At 33.0% G+C, this 17700-nt stretch overlaps 1 protein-coding gene across 2 annotated transcripts in view; it reads left to right on the top strand.

The window, feature by feature from the left end:
* LOC129222412 (vesicle transport protein GOT1B-like) overlaps positions 1 to 17700 on the top strand; it is a 49281-nt gene that overhangs the window by 18968 nt on the left and 12613 nt on the right. The window contains exons 4-5 of one of the 2 annotated variants that reach the window (XM_054856923.1): positions 5991 to 6072; positions 15439 to 15495. In XM_054856923.1, the coding sequence (XP_054712898.1) occupies positions 5991 to 6072; positions 15439 to 15471 (115 nt within the window). In that variant the 3' untranslated portion in view covers positions 15472 to 15495. The remainder of the gene's footprint in view (positions 1 to 5990; positions 6073 to 15438; positions 15496 to 17700) is intronic. The other variant, XM_054856922.1, reaches the window with a different exon arrangement.

Here is a 17700-nt window from a genome sequence, read left to right on the forward strand (position 1 = left end):
ATAAAAGTCATTTTTTGAAGCAAATTTATTGAAACTTAGTAGTGGCGCATTCAATCTTTGTCCCATTCATTATCATTCTGCCTGTTAATAGAAAAAATATTAGCATAATTATATTCCATTCACTGTAGTTTCACTTTACTTAAATTTGTATGATGAAGACAAAGAAGAATAGTTTAACTTTTTTGGTGTAAACGGAATTTTTTTTTTTCAATCACAAGTAATTGCTTTAATGGGGTAGTGGCATGTAGAAGTTTTGCTAACGCTCATTTTCAAAAATTGACGAGTTTGATATGAAATAGTGCTGTTCTCTTCATGTAACAAGGTCATGAACATTTTTATGAAGTCATGAAAAAGTTTTGGAAAAGTCATGGAATTGTTTTATCCAAATAGAGTATGAACCCTGATTTTAGTACTCTTTTACAATAAACTGCTACATCATCAAATATGCTGCTTTGCTAAGGTATAAAAGATGGTATCTACTAAATACTGAGGGAAAAAAGTTACTGATATCACTTTAAAGGCGTAGTATTAGTCACTCACATTCAAATTGCCTTAGCAAGCTATGCAAAATAGGCAGATACCACTTTTTTGCTAAATCTTTTCTTAAATATTTCGCATTCACAATTCGCAAACTAAAGTTTACTGAAACAGTAAAGTTACTGTTTAAGTAAACTGAATGTCCAATGACCACCCGGTGACAATACCTCAATGCTTACGTTCAACGAGCACGACCGGTTGGTTAATCACGTGACAGCAATGATGTCAGCGGTTAGTACCGGTTGTTCATGAACCAATGCTTCATCGAACGCTTTCGGTTGATCACCGGTTACTTGCGCAGACATGATGCAGACGAATAACACGCAGTTGAAAAATACATATACAGTAGGCGCCGCTTAATGTGATCACTTTGGGACAAATACAATTTGATAACAATAACCGATTGATAACAATAACCGAAAAGAATTCTGGCGACATAAAATAATGATTTTTTCAAATTAACAGGGGTCGAAGTGGTCCTATATATCTTATATTTTCAAAAAAAAGCATGAAAATTGTCCTATATTTCCTATATTTTTGGAAAATGTCCTATATTTCCTATATTCCTGTTTTTCATCCAATTTATTTCTTTAAAACAACAGTAAATAAACTATCTGACTTCGGATTTTTCGTCGAAAGTACGTGTGCAAACGAATTTCAAATTAAAAAAACGCAACTCACTAAATCCTGCAACAGGCATCTTCTCTCATTGGCTACAGCAATATGACGTCACTGTAGTGGGTGGAGTTTCGAGAACGAATTTTGAAGTTGGTTTTAGAATTTTGCGTTTGGCAACAGCAGTTTGTTTTGTTTTCCAGCGTGATTTTCGGTTTTTGTTTTCGCAGGTATATTTGTGTTTAGTGCATTTTCTGATCGGAATGTTCTAATAGTCTTTTTGCAATCTTTTCTTTTTGTGAAATTTTATAGCACAAAATATCTATATTTGTGCTACAAAGCATTGGTTATTTCCTGTTAGTTCTCAACACAAAGACGGTTTTTATTTATTTATATAAGCTATGTTTGTGACACTTCTATCCCTGAAAAAATTGTGAGTTGCTGTATTAATTATCAATAAATTTCACTTTGTTCTTTTTTTTTTTTTTTTGTCTACAAAGTACACTTTTTTCAAAAATTATTCTTTCAACTACAGGAAAGTCATTTCAGGTGTAAGTTATAATTTTGTTTGAGGGTTTTTTTAAAATAAAATCATTGATGAGAATAAATAAATAATATGTATGTATTATTTCTTTTTTCATAGCGAAACTATTCATATAATGTGTCCTATATTTGTCCTATATTTTTTGTGGAAAATGTCCTATATGTGACAAGTCGATCACTTCTACCCCTGAATTAAGAAACATTTTTTTTTGCAACTGTGAATTACAATCACAATGACTCTTTAAAACGCAGTTTTAAATTATAAATTACTAAATTACTAGAATGGGAATATCCGAATTATAAAAGAGAAAATTAAAATATGCAATTTTTAAACACATAGTAATAAGTGAAATAAAATATGACTTCCAATCAAAAAAAAAGTCTTTCAATGATGTTAATGAATTTTTTAATATGCAAACAAAAGGCATCTTGGGGGAGTCGGTTGTGACTAAAAATGTACTTCCTGTAGTTCCATTAATAGAAAAAAGTAGTATTGCTATTGAAAACTACAAAATGCTGCACAGAAAGTTAGTCTTGTCAGGATTTGGCTTTGTATTTCTGTTGATTGAGGACGAAAAATGGGGAAAAAAATTGAAAGTTTATGAGTAAGTGATAACATTAAACAAAGACACTGATTACAATATCCGATTTTTTTAAACATGTGTTAATATACAAGTGTTTCGGGACTTAGTGGTTCTGATAACATTAACAGTAACTGTGATCACATTAAGCGGCGCCTACTGTAATTGGTCAAAAATGTCACGTAGTTCCTTCAACCAATCAACCAGCTAGAGTTGCAGTCGACCGGTAGATCAACTGGTGAGGCTCATAAAACGTCATCGGATGCAACCAGTTAACCGGTTGCTCTCAAGAATGCTGCGGTTAGCAACCGGTTAGTCACCAGTCGATCGGTTAAGCTCGTCGAGCGCAAGCAATGTTGACAAAATGTGCAGATAACCACATCTGTGCTTTGCGGGCAGTACTGGTGTTATGTAGTAAGTTACCGCCCTAAAGCAGGGTCGGACTGGGTCCTCAAAAAGGCGCATACCCCAATTTTTCTGAAGGCGCATGCCAATGGGGGGGGGGGGGGGGGAGAGTGCGGAAAGGATATAGACGATCATTTTAGGGGAGCGATTGGATAATGGATTATGTGGGCGAGCGAAAACTTAAACAACAGCAAAATAGAAAAAGAAATGAGTTTTTTTTTTTTTTAATTTGTTTTTCCGGGGAAAGAGTTTAAATGAAGGTTAAAAGTGTTTCGAGCATAAAAAGTGAGAGAAATGAAGAATTTTTACTAGCATTTTGATTTCAATATGTAACTTAAGTCTAACTTTGATTGGTCTGAAATCTCGGGAACTATTTCTAACAGTCATAAAGATCTTCAATGGTACTTGTTTTTCTTGTAAGCAAGGGCGGATCCAGAAATTGTTCAAGGAGGGGAGGATGAATTTTTAACTTACGCCGAACTACTTATCTAATTTACGTTTGCTTTAGGGGGGGGGACGGCCGCATCATTTTTATCTAACACAACTAAAATATAGAGATCTATCCAATCAGGTCCCCAAACCTATTTCTTTCCTTTTCCGTCGAAAGGCGTATTCTAAAATTGCGTTTTAGAACTTAGATTTCGAAGTAATTTCGGGGAATGTTTTGAAAAAACCCTCCCTTTTATATCATTGAAGGTCGTCTAAAATTGCTTTTTTCGAACTTAAGTTTCGAAAAATTATCAGAGGAAAGTTACTGTATCCATTTCTTCCCCAAATAACACAACCTGAGATGTCTGCAATCACTTCTTCAAGATTTAAATTTTTCAAATTGCTCGGTAGTAGCTCTCCAAACTCCACCTAACATCACCAAAGATCGTTTGAAATTCCCTTTTTGAAACTTCAATTCTGAAAATGTTTTCGGGAGGCAGATTCGAACCTCTTTCCTTAACGTCGTCAAAAGTGGCCAATACTTGCATTTTAGAGCAAAATTAGAGCCTCTTTGGAGTTTTGATGAAATTGAAGTCTTTTAAAACACAACTGATTGCCATCTTTGGTAATGTCAAAGAAAGATTTTCAGTATCCTTATTTCCACAATAACTTCTTGACATTAAATCTCCAAAAACGAAATTTTAGATAGTCTTAGACGGTTTGAGAGTTCATCCTCTTTTTCGGAACGATTCAGAAAATTTTCGGAACATAGGTTCAAAAAATGCAGCTGAAAGGACCATCTTTGATGACGTTGGAGGAGGAATGGGGTTCAGAACTCTCCCTCTCCAAAAATGGTTTTACAAAGAAGTTTTAACATAATTTTAGATGATTTTTGTTGATATTTAGGAGAGGAGAGATTTTGTGGACTTCCCACTAAAATTTTTCGAAATTGAAATTGTAAAAACTTGACTGTAGCCCATCTTTGTTAACTTTTATTAGAAGACATGAGCTTCAGGGACTGTCACTATTTTTTTGAATAAAGTGCCAAAAACGGCAATTTACAAAAAATAGTGAATAAGTATATTCGGAATTTCTTAAGCTGACCAGTGGTTTGATTTCACATCTTCTGAGTGATATTTTTTTCACTAGGCGACATTAATGTCACTTGGTCATTATGTTATAAAATGCACTGCTACATTTCTATATGAAATTCAATTTTTTTTACTACGAAATTCATTAAAAATAAGTGTAGAAAAAAACCACTGACAAACGCCTAGACAACTGTATTCAAACAGCAACCACTACCGACTCTACCAGCAATAATTAACTTGTTCATGTAGTTCAAAAATGCAGTTTTATGGACTAACTTCGAAGATGTTAGAAGATACAGAGAGAAGGTCTAGGGGCCTCATCTCCAGAATTTTTTTTTTTTAACTCTAATCCGAAAACGCTATTGCCGTACATCTTTAATGACGTTGGGGAAAAGAATGAGATTCGAAACTTTCTTCTAGAACGTTTTCGAAATCTAAGTTCCAGAAAGTCTTTTTGATTGAAGATTCGAAGGTTTCTTTCTTTTCTTTTTTTGAAATAGGAGTCTTAAAAATGCTATTGTTGGTCATGTTTGGAAACATTACGGGAAGGGAAAAGATGGGATAGAAGGAACTTTTCCCGGCAATTTTTCGAAATTGAAACTCAAAAAACGGAAAATTTTTGACGATTACATTCATTGACTCTGTGACTTTTTTGATGACATTAGGGAAAGCGGGCTCGGAAGAAAATTTTCGAAGCTTCAAAATGAGGTGAGGGTATGAGAGTTTTCGAACTGATTAGAAAAATTTTGCTTTGAATTTGCAAGACAAGTTTTTTTTTTTCCAGCGAAGGCGTTTGCATTGCATTTTATCTTAAATAGTAAGGAGGGCGCACCTGCCCTCGGGCAGGTTGGCAGGCAGGCCAGTCCGAGCCTGCCCTAAAGCCAGGGCTAAGGCAGAAATAAAGGGTGTCCCAAAATGAACGCAAGATTTGAATTTGCCAGCATTTTTTCCATAAATTGTTGGCAGCCATGAAAAAAGAACAATTTGACAGTTGAGAGTTTAGGGTTAGTAAAAATGGGCTGTTATTGTACCATACAGCTGGAGAGAGAGTGAAACATTTCAATGACTGCATGAGGCATTTCCTGGTCATTTCGGTCATCAGAATTGGCACCCTAGATCGTGTGATTTAACATTTTTAAATTTCTTCTTATGGGGTTATTTGAATTCAAAGGTCCATGTCAACAAGCCCACAACCACCTGTGTTGCGATACCGAGCGCCAATAAGAGTAACTGCTTGACCAGCCTCAACTTTCATTATTTTTGAAACAATTGTTCAATAATGAAAGCGCGTTATTGTATCGTATCACGCTCCATTTTTGATTATACCCTAAACTCTCAGCTGTCAAATTGTTCTTTTTTCAGGGTTGCCAACCATTTATTGCAAAAATGGCGGCAAATTCAAATCTTGCATTAATTTTGGGACACTCTTTACTTAAAATACACTGCCAGCTCAGTGATTCCATCCGAGGACTGCAGTTTCGTGCTTTTTAGCACTCATCAGCCCGGAATAGGAATCACATGAGCTGGAGGCGAAAAATTTCTTAAGAGAGTCAAACAAACTGGTAGCTAATGCAGAACTAGCAAACCAGATGAGCGATCGCAGCAATGGTGCGTCTCAACTCAAAGATTGATGGCAAAGCTAAGGTATTTTGTAGTAAGTTACCGCTCTAAAGCCAGGGCTAAGGCAGAAATACTTAAAATTTCTGTATTTTAAGCAGTACTGGTGTGTTTACCTAAGATCTTGTGGATGTTTTCTGAGAAGTCTCTAATAGTTGTGTTCATTCCACAGCGGATTCCTCCCCGTGGCAGCTAATTTCTTGCGGAGGATACCAGTGATTGGCACCATTTTGAACTTACCCATCCTCAACAGGGTAAGTGTCCTTTTGCATCATGATTGCCCAAATGGGTTTTCTGCTGAGGGAAGTAGGGTAGACCGACCAGTGAGTGAACACCACCCAGTGAATGAACAGCGCGTCATTTTTTTAAAAAAAAATAAGCTTCCAAAAATTTTTTTCGGAATAAATTCACTACAAAAGCGTTCTTTATTGATATTCTAAGCTATCTGACACCTGATTGGTTACTTTGGATACGTATTGTTTTCCTGGAAAAAATTTGAAATTTTTATTGCTGTGAATCGTTCTTTCTCTCTTTCAAAATAATAAGGCTGGTTTCGTGCTAGCAATTATTTTGATACGTATTATTTTTATCTATAATTGTTATTTTTTAACTCTGCGAAAGAAAAATTAAGTATACATATTTAGGCTATGGATTTAAATTGTTTCAGTCAATGCAGAATGTGTAGATTTTCAGGTAGAGGGGTGTTCAGTCACTGGGTACGAAAAATTGCGAAAACCCAGTGAATGAACAATGGCAAAATTTCTTTTGATTTAAAAAGAAATTTGAAGTTTCTTTGAGATATTTTCATTTTTGTACTTCTTTGTGATGCAGATAGTTTTATATGCTGTTTTTTTTTATTTCATTATATATTTTATAATTTCTTTATTTTTGTCTTTGTAAACAATGCACTTTTTAATGAGTTTTATCTCTCTATATCTCTATCTGTATATTAACCTACCTACCTACACCTACCTTTCTATATCTTTATCTCTCATGATAGATAGACAGGTAGATAGAGAGATAGAGAAATATAAATATATATACAAAGAGAGAGAATAGATAAGTAGATATGTATGTATGTTTGTATATAGATAGATAGATAAATAGATAGAGGAAGATATAGAGATACATATATAAAAAATAAGAGGTAAATAGATAATAGGTAGATAAATATAGAGATAGAATAGGTAGGTAAATAGATAGATCGATAGATAGATGTATTGATAGATAAATAGATAGGTTGTGGTTAATAGATAGGTAGATAGAGAGACTAATATATAGATATCTATATAAAGAGAGACTTATATAGAGATAGTAGGTATAGATATATAGACAGGTAGATAGACCAACAGATATAGATTGGTGGATAGATATAGATAGGTAGATATACTGATAAGGAGATAGAAAGATATATAGGTAGATAGATAGATAGATAAATAGATTGATTAGGATAATAGATTGGTAGATGTTTAGATGTACAGACAGATAAATAGGTAGATAGTTTGGTAGATAGACAGATATATAAGTAGATAGATATATAGATAAGTATATAGATAAATAGAGAGATAAGTAGATAAATCGATCGATAAGGAGATAGATAAGTAGATAGATAGATAGGTACATAAATAGATAGATAAGTAGGTAAGTAGATAAATAAGTAGATAGATATATAGATGGATAGATAAGTAGGTAAGTAGATAAATAGTTAGATAGATAGATAGATGGATAAGTAGATAAGTATATAGATTAGTAGATAGATAGGTAGTATATAGATAGATATATAGATACAAACATAGATAGATAAGTAGGTAAGTAGATAAATAGGTAGATAGATAGATAGATGGATAAGTAGATAAGTGTATAGATTAGTAGATAGATAAGTAGGTAAGTAGATAAATAAGTAGATAGATATATAGATGGATAGATAAGTAGGTAAGTAGATAAATAGGTAGATAGATAGATGGATAAGTAGATAAGTATATAGATTAGTAGATAGATAGGTAGATAAGTAGATAGATATATAGATAGTATATAGATAAGTAGATAAGTAGATATATAGATAGATAAGTAGATAGGTATAGATAGTAGATAAATAAGTAGATAAGTAGATATATAGATAGATAAGTATATTGATAGATATATAGATACAAACATAGATAAGTAGATAAATAGGTAGATAGATAGATGGATAAGTAGATAAGTATATAGATTAGTAGATAGATAGGTAGATCAGTAGATAGATAAATTTATAGATAGATAGATAGATAAGCAGATAGATAGTTTGGTAGATAGACAGATAGATAAGTAGATAGATATGTAGATAAGTATATAGATAGAGAGATAAGTAGATAAATCGATCGATAAGGAGATAGATAAGTAGATAGATAGATAGATAGGTACATAAATAGATAGATAAGTAGGTAAGTAGATAAATAAGTAGATAAATAGATGGATAGATAAGTAGGTAAGTAGATAAATAGGTAGATAGATAGATGGATAAGTAGATAAGTATATAGATTAGTAGATAGATAGGTAGATAAGTAGATAGATATATAGATAAGTAGATAGATATATAGATAGTATATAGATAAGTAGATAAGTGGACAGATAAGTAGAAAGATAAATTTATAGATAGATAGATAGATAAGCAGATAGATAGATAGATAGAAAAATAGATAAGTACATTGATAAATAGGTAAATAGACATAGAGATGGATAGATACTATAGATAAATAGATAGATAGATAAGTAGATAGATAGATAGATAGATAAATATATAGATTGCTAGATACAGAAAAGTAGATAGATAGATAAATAGATATAGATAGTTATATAGATAGATAGATAGATAGATATCAAAGAAACTTAGTTTCTTTTTGAATCAAAATTTATCATGTTCATTCACTGGACCAATTTGTGTTCATTTACTGGTTCGAGGTGTTCATTCACTGGGTCGTTGTGCCATTTTTTCTTTAAACACCTAAAAAAGTCAGAAGCGGTACCATTTAAGTTCCCGCGATTTTTTAGAGATATTTACATAGATCAATTAAAATGTTTTAGCTATCACGATCTGTATAGTATAGAATTTAAAATTACTAGGATTTTTAAAAAATGAAGTTGTGCTTAACTGTTCATTCACTGGTCGGTCTACCCTATCTGCAATTTTTTCATTTCTTCCTTTTACCAGTAAGGAAGTATTGTATTGGCGAAAAAAAAAAAATTCGCTCAAAAATCGGCCTTCATTTCCATTTTGCTCGCCCCCGAATGAATATTGAGATTTTTTTCAACCTGACCACACGTGGATATATGCCTAAGAACTTATAAACACCCGAAATATCAATTTTGACAATCCCCGAGTTAATTACAACGCGTTTTCTCGTGACGACCTTATGTACTGTTCTTGAGTATTTCGCATAACTCAAGAACCGCAAGTCCTAGAAAGTTGAAATTTGGTACGTAGACTCCTAGTGGGGTCTAGTTGTGCACCTCCTTCTTTGGTTGCATTCGGATGCTCCAGAGGGGGTCTTTTACACCTTTTTTGGGGGAAATCATTGCTAATTTCAATGCAAATTCAAGTGGTGTTATAATTTGGCAAACACTTAGCAATATATCACCAAGCTTTTGGTCGCCAACTTGGCGTTTTTCGGTTTTTTTTTAATTTTAAATTTGGTTTCAATGTTGCACTTATTGGTGATATAACGGTAAAATAACAATTTGGTCATGCGACATAAATCATCAACATCTTCATTTTTTAAAGTTATAAATATCATTACCTAATTTACTGTACAGTGTACATCATTTTATTATTACTACATACTGTACGTACCGTACTGGTTTATTTTATGTATTATTATTATTATTCTCTCTTTCCCGTTGATCACTGATTTTGTGCATGGCAACAGTATTTTATGCTGATTAAAATTGCTGATTTTTTTCTTGAGGTTTGAAACGGTAATATATAGTTGGCATGTTTTAAATCAGTTTTAGATGATGTTGAAAAGTGTCTAAAATAATTAGGTATGTTTATTTAAAAAAATCACATACCGTTTTTTACAACGCGAAACTTCGACTTACGCGAGGGATTTTGGAACGTAAGTCGGAATTCGACTGTACTGTGATTTGAACTGATGATTGCCGATTTTAGAACTGTTGAAAGGTTGTGTAAAGCAGAGATTCAGACAGCTGAACATAAACAAATACGTTTAATACGAAACATGGGGACACACATACAGCAAGACATAGAGAAAAGTAGTGAAGACCTGATAAACAAGACTGTGGGTCTTTAAATAGAATAGAGGGCAGATTTTCATCATCCAATGATGTTTCACAAATAGCAATAAGCTTTCTCCTAAGTCCGATGGTGGATTCAAGAAGAGATTTCGCGAACTCCGTGGAAAGCTGCAAATGTCTCTTCCAATAAGCACAGTTCTTTCTTTTAAACCAATAGAGAAAGCGATTACATGCAACAAGAACTTTTAAAAGTGAGGGAGAAAAAAAATCATTTAATATTTATGAAAAAAAAAGTATCAGCTGAAATTGGGGTCGGGTACTGTACAAGCCTGTTTATTTGGTTTCCGCCAAAACTAAAGCACAGGGGAAAAAAACATAAAGTTCCGACATTTCCATGTTGTTAGTATGAAGTCCAAAACACATTTCTTCAATTATCTCAGAAGATCTTTTCTGCAGATACCAGGGTTCGTACGCTCCTTCAAAACTCCTTCATTTAGGAAATTTTTTTGAAGGGCCCTTCAAACTCCTTCATTTTGGTTTTAACTCCTCCATAACTCCTTCTTTTTTTAGTTCAAGACTACGTCATCTTCCTCTATGAAACTTAAAATACTTCGATTGACAACTAACTTCGTCACAAAGGGAATATTAATATGGTAATTTCGTGCTTTATTTTTTTTTTCGATTTACAAATTGATCATAGTAAATTCATAAAATTTGAAGGTGAAAATTTTATCACTAAATGGTGCTTAGCGATTTTTTCAAGTTTTATGATTATTGTTTTTCCCTCCACCACTCTCGGCAATAAAAGTCAGGTTGTCTAGTTATTATTTATATCAGGGTTGGCAAGTTTTTGCCGCGGGCGGAAAAAACCACGGTTTTTGCCCCCCGGCAAAAATAGGATTTTGCCAGTTTTTGCCAAAGTGGCAAAAATAGATTTCATGTTAACAACTTGCGGACAGTTTTTTTCCTTTTTACATAAAAGTAAAAAGCATAAAAAGATTTTGATAAAATTTTAATTCAATTATTTTTATTGTTTAAAAAAAATTTAAGGTTTAACTTACTTTTAAAGTTATGGAGCATTTTTACTTTTAAATTTTTAAACAGTAACATAAAATTTCAGTTAGTAACATCTAAGACAAATAATTAACTTACAATGAAAATGTAAATAGCTTGTTTATTATAGCATTTTTTACAGAATACTAAATATCTATATAAAGTATACTTAATCAAGATGCAACTATAAAATATAAGAAATAAAAGTTGGTTCATTCTGAAAAAATTGTTTTAGCAAACATTCAAAATCTGAAGTTTTACAATCCAAAATTTGTTTTCAATTTATTTTTCACCTTATAAATTAGAAGTAACATGGAGAGACATAACTAAAATATTAAAGTGCATTATTTATATTATATTGTCACTATTTCTTGATTAACACTATAATGCTACTTTATTTGCAATTAGGTTTTTGCCGTTTTTTCCATTTTTGCCATGGTTTTTTCCACTGTCCCAGCAAAAATACCTTTTTGCCGGCAAAAAACCCAACCCTGATTTATGTATTTAAAAATACTTATGTAGCTGTACTACATTAATAAATTGTTAAAAAAAAAACAATTGTTTAGTTAATCGTTATGATATTGTAAAAAAGGTCATCAACAAATGACATCATGCCTTAAGGAGGAGACAGGCTCATGAAATTGTGACAAGGGGAAGAGAGAGGGTGACAAAAAGTGACATCACACAGTTATTTTAACAGTATGTTTGTAAAAATTATGACATGACAAGAGGAGAAGTTTGGGGTGAAGTGTGGCACTTTGTGATAAAGGGGGCAGAGGTTCAATATGTTGGGAAAAAAGTGTGACGTCATTTAATGACACTCCATTAGTACTCCTTCAAAATCTCATTTTACTCCTTCAAAACTCCTTCGTTTTATTTCTGAAATTGAGTATGAACCCTGGATACTGCTCTTTCCGTTCCTACAGGTACTGTAGGAACGGAGTTTCACCTTCGGATATTCACCTTCTATTGAATTACACCACGTTAGTCGGAAAAATCATTTTTCACCTAAAAAATGGCAAATTCTCGAGAACTGAATCTGTTCAGATCTGAAGTCGCCGAAGTAAGGCAAAAGTGACCTTTCTAGGGGTTATGGTGCTTGATTTTAAGGCAATTTCAACGGAAAATAGAAAAATAACCAGTCGCTATTTTCACTATCCAGTTTTATCAGCTTTTTAAATAATAAAGTAATGAACTTTAGGCTTTAGGGCGGTAACTTACTACAAAATACCTTAGCTTTGCCATCAATCTAAGGGGTCTAAGGACCCTCAACCTTCAAAATTTTCAATTTTCTGGAAAAAATATATGTTATGCATAACTTAATTCCGAACAATTTGATACCTTATTTATTACCATACGTAAAAAACTTTTCAAGTTATCCTGGAAATGCGGAAACTTTCCCCGTAGAGATTTATGTTTACAGCAGTTGTTTAAGTCTCTTTTTTTCAAGTGCCGGTTTCTCGTTTTGCGCGCATGATATCTTAGAAAGTTTCTAATGTATTTCCGTAAAACTTTTCATGCATTTTGTCTGGTTTATTTTAATGAGCTGAACCTGAATTTTAACTAAAAATAAAACTTAATATTAAAATAAAAAAATATTTTTCCCCAAAATTTTGGAAAATTTTTGATATTAACTTATAAAATTTCAAAAATAAATTAAATAATTTTTAAAAGGTAAAAACAATTTAGCTTCAGATCATAAAACTAAACCAGACAAGCATGCACAAAAAGTTTTAAGGAAATATATAAGAAACTTTGTGAGATATCATGTGCACAAAACGAGAAACCTGAGAAAACGCAACCTGAGAAAAATAGGCTTCATTAGATGCTGTTTACATAAATCTCTACGGGGAAAGTATCCGCATTTTTTTGATAACTTGAAGTTTTTTTTGCCGTATGGTAATAAATAAGGTACCAAATTGTTTAGAATTAAATTAGCCATAACATATATTTTTTCCAGAAAATCGAACATTTTGAACGTTAAGGGTCCTTAGACCCCTTAAAGGATAAGTTACCATATTACACAACAATTCATGGATTTCCAGTAGAGACGTACCGAGTAGCACTTTGACCGAGTACCGGGTACTTGGCCGAGTACCGAGTACCAATTATGTTTTAAGAAGAACCACCGACACACATGTGATCAATTTTGAACTATTTGGAATAGTAGTATAGACCTCCTTGTCCAAATAGTTTTTAAAACTAAATTCCTGCTGAAATTTAACTACGCATTATATAAACAATTTTGTTTGTATGAAAATTTTACGCAAAAGTTATTTTTAAAATTAAAAATAAATAAATAAAAGGTAAGGAATTAAAACAAATTACAGTAAAATCCCTCTAATGCAGACACTAACAGGACAATTTTTTTTTGAACCACAACACACACGTGACGAATTTTGAACTCATTGGAATAGTAGGATAGACCTCCATGCAAGGGCGCCCATATGGGGGGAAGGGGGAGGCTCAAGCCCCCCCCCCCCTAGAACTTAGAACATCCTTGCCTTTAGTACTTTTTTCTTTGCAAAAATGCAAAAGCATTTCTTCTTCAGTCGTTAATGAATAAGTTATTAAAAATGTCAAATTTTAATGGCTCCAATCTGCACTGAAATCGGTTTCCATGGGGAAAATAAATCCTGCAAAACCACGGGGAAAATATCTGAGCCCCCCCCCTGGCAATTTTACATATGCATAGCTGCCAACTTGTAAGATTTTGCCTTACATTGTAAGATTTTTGGAGGTATTGTAAGTTTGTAAGATCTCGTATGGCAAAATCATAAGATAATTAGGTTTTAAATCTCTGGTATTGCTTTTTTTTAATGAGTTTACTGTTATGTTGCTTCAGAAGAATAGAGAAACTGCAGATGGTGAGCCTAAGATAAGCTCAAGTGAATTTCGCTCTTTACAAATAGATGATTTTCCCGATGTTGTGCTAAAAAGGGAGAGAATCGATGAAAAATCGACTGCTTCGAAGAAATGAGTTGATGTCGATGGTTCATTGAAGTATGAAACGCTCTCCTTTTTTCTATGCTTTCCATTCTAGCCATGCCTCACAGCAATGCAGAGTGCAAAAGAATGTTCAGTAGTTACAACAGAGGACAGAGCTGTGCAGTTCTCTGTCTGATAATAACCTGGATAACATTTTAATAATTTAGAACTTACAAAAAAATTTTTGTTTTGAATAAGTTATTGAAATAAAATTTTGAATGCTGCTAAGTCAGCAACTTAAGAAAGCTTAAGTTCCAGTTAAAGTAGTTTCAGCAAAAGCAGCCGACTGCATTGATTTACGAAAGAAAAAGTAATATAATTTTGAAAAATGCACGATGTTGTATGGCACTTTTTTCTGATTGAATCGTTTAGGTCTTTTTTGAATTCTTTTTCTTTTGAACTAAAACTGTTCTGCATTGAATGAATATTTAAACCCAGCTCTCCTGTTTTTGGTAAAATTGATGAAGCACTGGACTCAAAAAAAAAACCCCAATGACCCACGATCCAGTTCAGATTATTATGTACCACATGAGCCAGCATGCTGGAAACAGGCGTGCCCCCCTCCCTAAGAGCAAGGGCGCACCCCCTCCCCCAAAGGGAAATTTACCACTTAAAAATTTAATGGTGCAACCCCTCCCCCTCCCCCCAGGAGGGCACACCTGCTAGAAATAAGCGAGTTTGACCGGCATTTTTTAGGAAAACCAAGTTTTCTGGCGTGCTGGCTGATTCATGGTTCATTTTACAAAAAAAAAAAAATAATAATAAAATATAATAATAAAATATTGGTCATTCACACACATACTCCCCATAACACATATAATTGGTCACAACATTTCTCCATCACATAAAATTGGTCACAACAGGGGAAAGAATAATTTCTCACTGGAGTCAGTTAAATGAAAGCTTAAATTGGTAATGAATTGAATCGATGAGTCTGAAAACCAGTCTTCTCCTCAGATTGACTAGTTTTTTTTGACTCATCCATTCAATCATCAATCCACACACACATTTCCCATAACATGTATAACTTTCTCCATCACATAAAATTGGTCACAATAGGGGAAAGAATCATTTCTCACTGTAGTCGGTTAAATAAACGAAAGCTTAACTTGGAAATGAATTGAGTCGATGAGTTTGAAAACCAAGTCTTCTCCGCAGATTGACTAGTTTTTTTTTTTTTTTGACTCATCCATTCAATCATCAATTAGTCAATTTTTCTTAAAAAATTTGGATTTTTCTTTTTTCCTGTTGAAATTCTGTGGTTTTGATCTTTGAGTTGTGGGCTTTTGCTGTTCTTCCACTGTCATAAGGAAATTCCAGGGCGTTTACACTTGCGCATCTCTCCATAGGTCCTTTCCCTTGCAGAGCAGCCCACTAACTGATGTTCAGAAGATGATAAAACAAAGGTATTTATTTATGACTACTAGAAAATAACTCGTCATGGCATTTAAATTTTTAGCAAAATTGGCCTTCAATTTTGAGGTGTTCCAATAAATATCTGTGCCTCAAAGCCAGTGGCGGCGATTCAGAGGGGCAGTGGGGGGGGGGGGCAACCCCCCTTCACTTTTTAGGGTTTATTTGTTTTATTTTCCAATTTAAGAGCCGAAACTAGAAATTATAAAAAAAGCAGAAATGTAAAAATTTTCACACCATATTTATTTGTTTTACTTTGTATATCCAGGTATGAGATTTTTCCTGCTTTTTCTGTGGACTTTTAGAACTTTTCCTCCTTTTTTTGCCTCTTCCAGGCCTTATTTTTCTCAAAAATCGGGAAAAAATGCGATTTTTTCAACTTTTCGGTCCCCGATTTCTTATTTTTTCTGTTTTCCTCCCTCAAATCTTCGTCCTCCGCGATATTTGCCAAAAACGTATGTTTTGGAATCATACCAACGATGTCAAACACGTGCTGCTCCGAAATTTGCATGCCTCGTTTGAGATTTCAATCTTTTTGCATCCTGCAAGTATTTCAATTATTTTTAATGTTGGGTGGTTTTTCACTATATGCTACCTTATATCTGCTTATTTTATTCATCATTTCAATAATATTTTTATTTCTTTAATTTATTTTGGAAAAAATGCAAATGTCAATCAAAAAATGTGGCATAGCACCCACAGTCTCGAATTTTATTGAAACTTGGCATGGTTACTTTTTTTGTGTATTTAAGAAAGTGTAAAAGATATTTATGGTGAATCTCAAACCGTTTAGGCTTTACAGCCTGTGAAAAGTTTTGAGATTTCATGATTAAATGAGGCGGCTGCAAGTTGTTCTTTTGATTCCGAATTCGTATTAGGAAGTTTTTAAAGACAAATTTTGGGTTCCAATGCAAGGAAAAGGATAACCAATCGTTTATATACATATATATTTATTTTCAATTCTTACTATGAAAAGTATGTTCTACCACTTAAAGAAATTTCAGATTTTTCTCTCCGTTGTAAATTTTTACTTTACAAACAGACCTAATTTTGAAATTTATGTTCTCACTCGTTTAACACTATAAACTCAAATGTTTTTAATGAAAAAAATGTATTTTTCTCTAAAAAATATGAAAAGTTGACACTATTGCAGGGGTTGAAGTGGTCCTATATATCCTACATTTTCAAAAAAAGTATGAAAATCGTCCTATATTTCCTATATTTTTGGAAAATGTCCTATATTTCCTATATTCCTGTTTTTTTTAATCCAATTTATTTCTTTAAAACAACAGTAAATAAACTATCTGACTTCGGATTTTTCGTCGAAAGTACATGTGCAAACGAATTTCAAATTAAAAAACGCAACTCACTAAATCCTGCAACAGGCATCTTCTCTCATTGGCTACAGCAATATGACGTCACTATAGTGGGTGGAGTTTCAAGAACAATTTTGAAGTTGGTTTTAGAATTTTGCGTTCGGCAACAGCAGTTTGTTTTGTTTTCCAGCATGGTTTTTTTCGGTTTTTGTTTTCGCGGGTATATTTTTGTGTTCAGTGCATTTTCTGATCGGAATGTTCTAACAGTCTTTTTGCAGTCTTTTCTTTTTATGGAATTTTATAGAACAAAATATCTGAATATTTGTGCTACAAAGTATTGGTTATTTCCTGTTAGTTCTCAACACAAAGACGGTTTTTATTTATTTATATAAGCTATGTTTGTGACACTTCCATCTCTGCAAAAATTGTGAGTTGCTGTGTTAATTATCAATAAATTTCACTTTGTTCTTTTTTTTTGTCTACAAAGTACACTTTTTTAAAAAATTATTCTTTCAACTGCAGGAAAGTCGTTTCAGGTGTAAGTTATAATTTTGTTTGAGGTTTTTTTTTTTTTTTTTTACAAAATCATTGATAAGAATAAATAAGTAATACGTATGTATTATTTCTTTTTTCATAGCGAAACTATTCATATAATGTGTCCTATATTTGTCCTATATTTTTTGTGGAAAATGTCCTATATGTGACAAGTTGATCACTTCTACCCCTGCTATTGTGTGGTGCAGCCTAGATTGACCTCCCACTCCCCCAACTCTTTGTTCAATAACTCAGGGGTTAGAAATTGTTGCCTCTTTTTCAAAATTTCGATTTATTTATTAATAAACACTCTTGCAAGAAATGGTACAATGCAGCAAACTGTACAAA

Source organism: Uloborus diversus, chromosome 5, assembly GCF_026930045.1.
Source record: "Uloborus diversus isolate 005 chromosome 5, Udiv.v.3.1, whole genome shotgun sequence".
NCBI lineage: Eukaryota > Metazoa > Arthropoda > Arachnida > Araneae > Uloboridae > Uloborus > Uloborus diversus.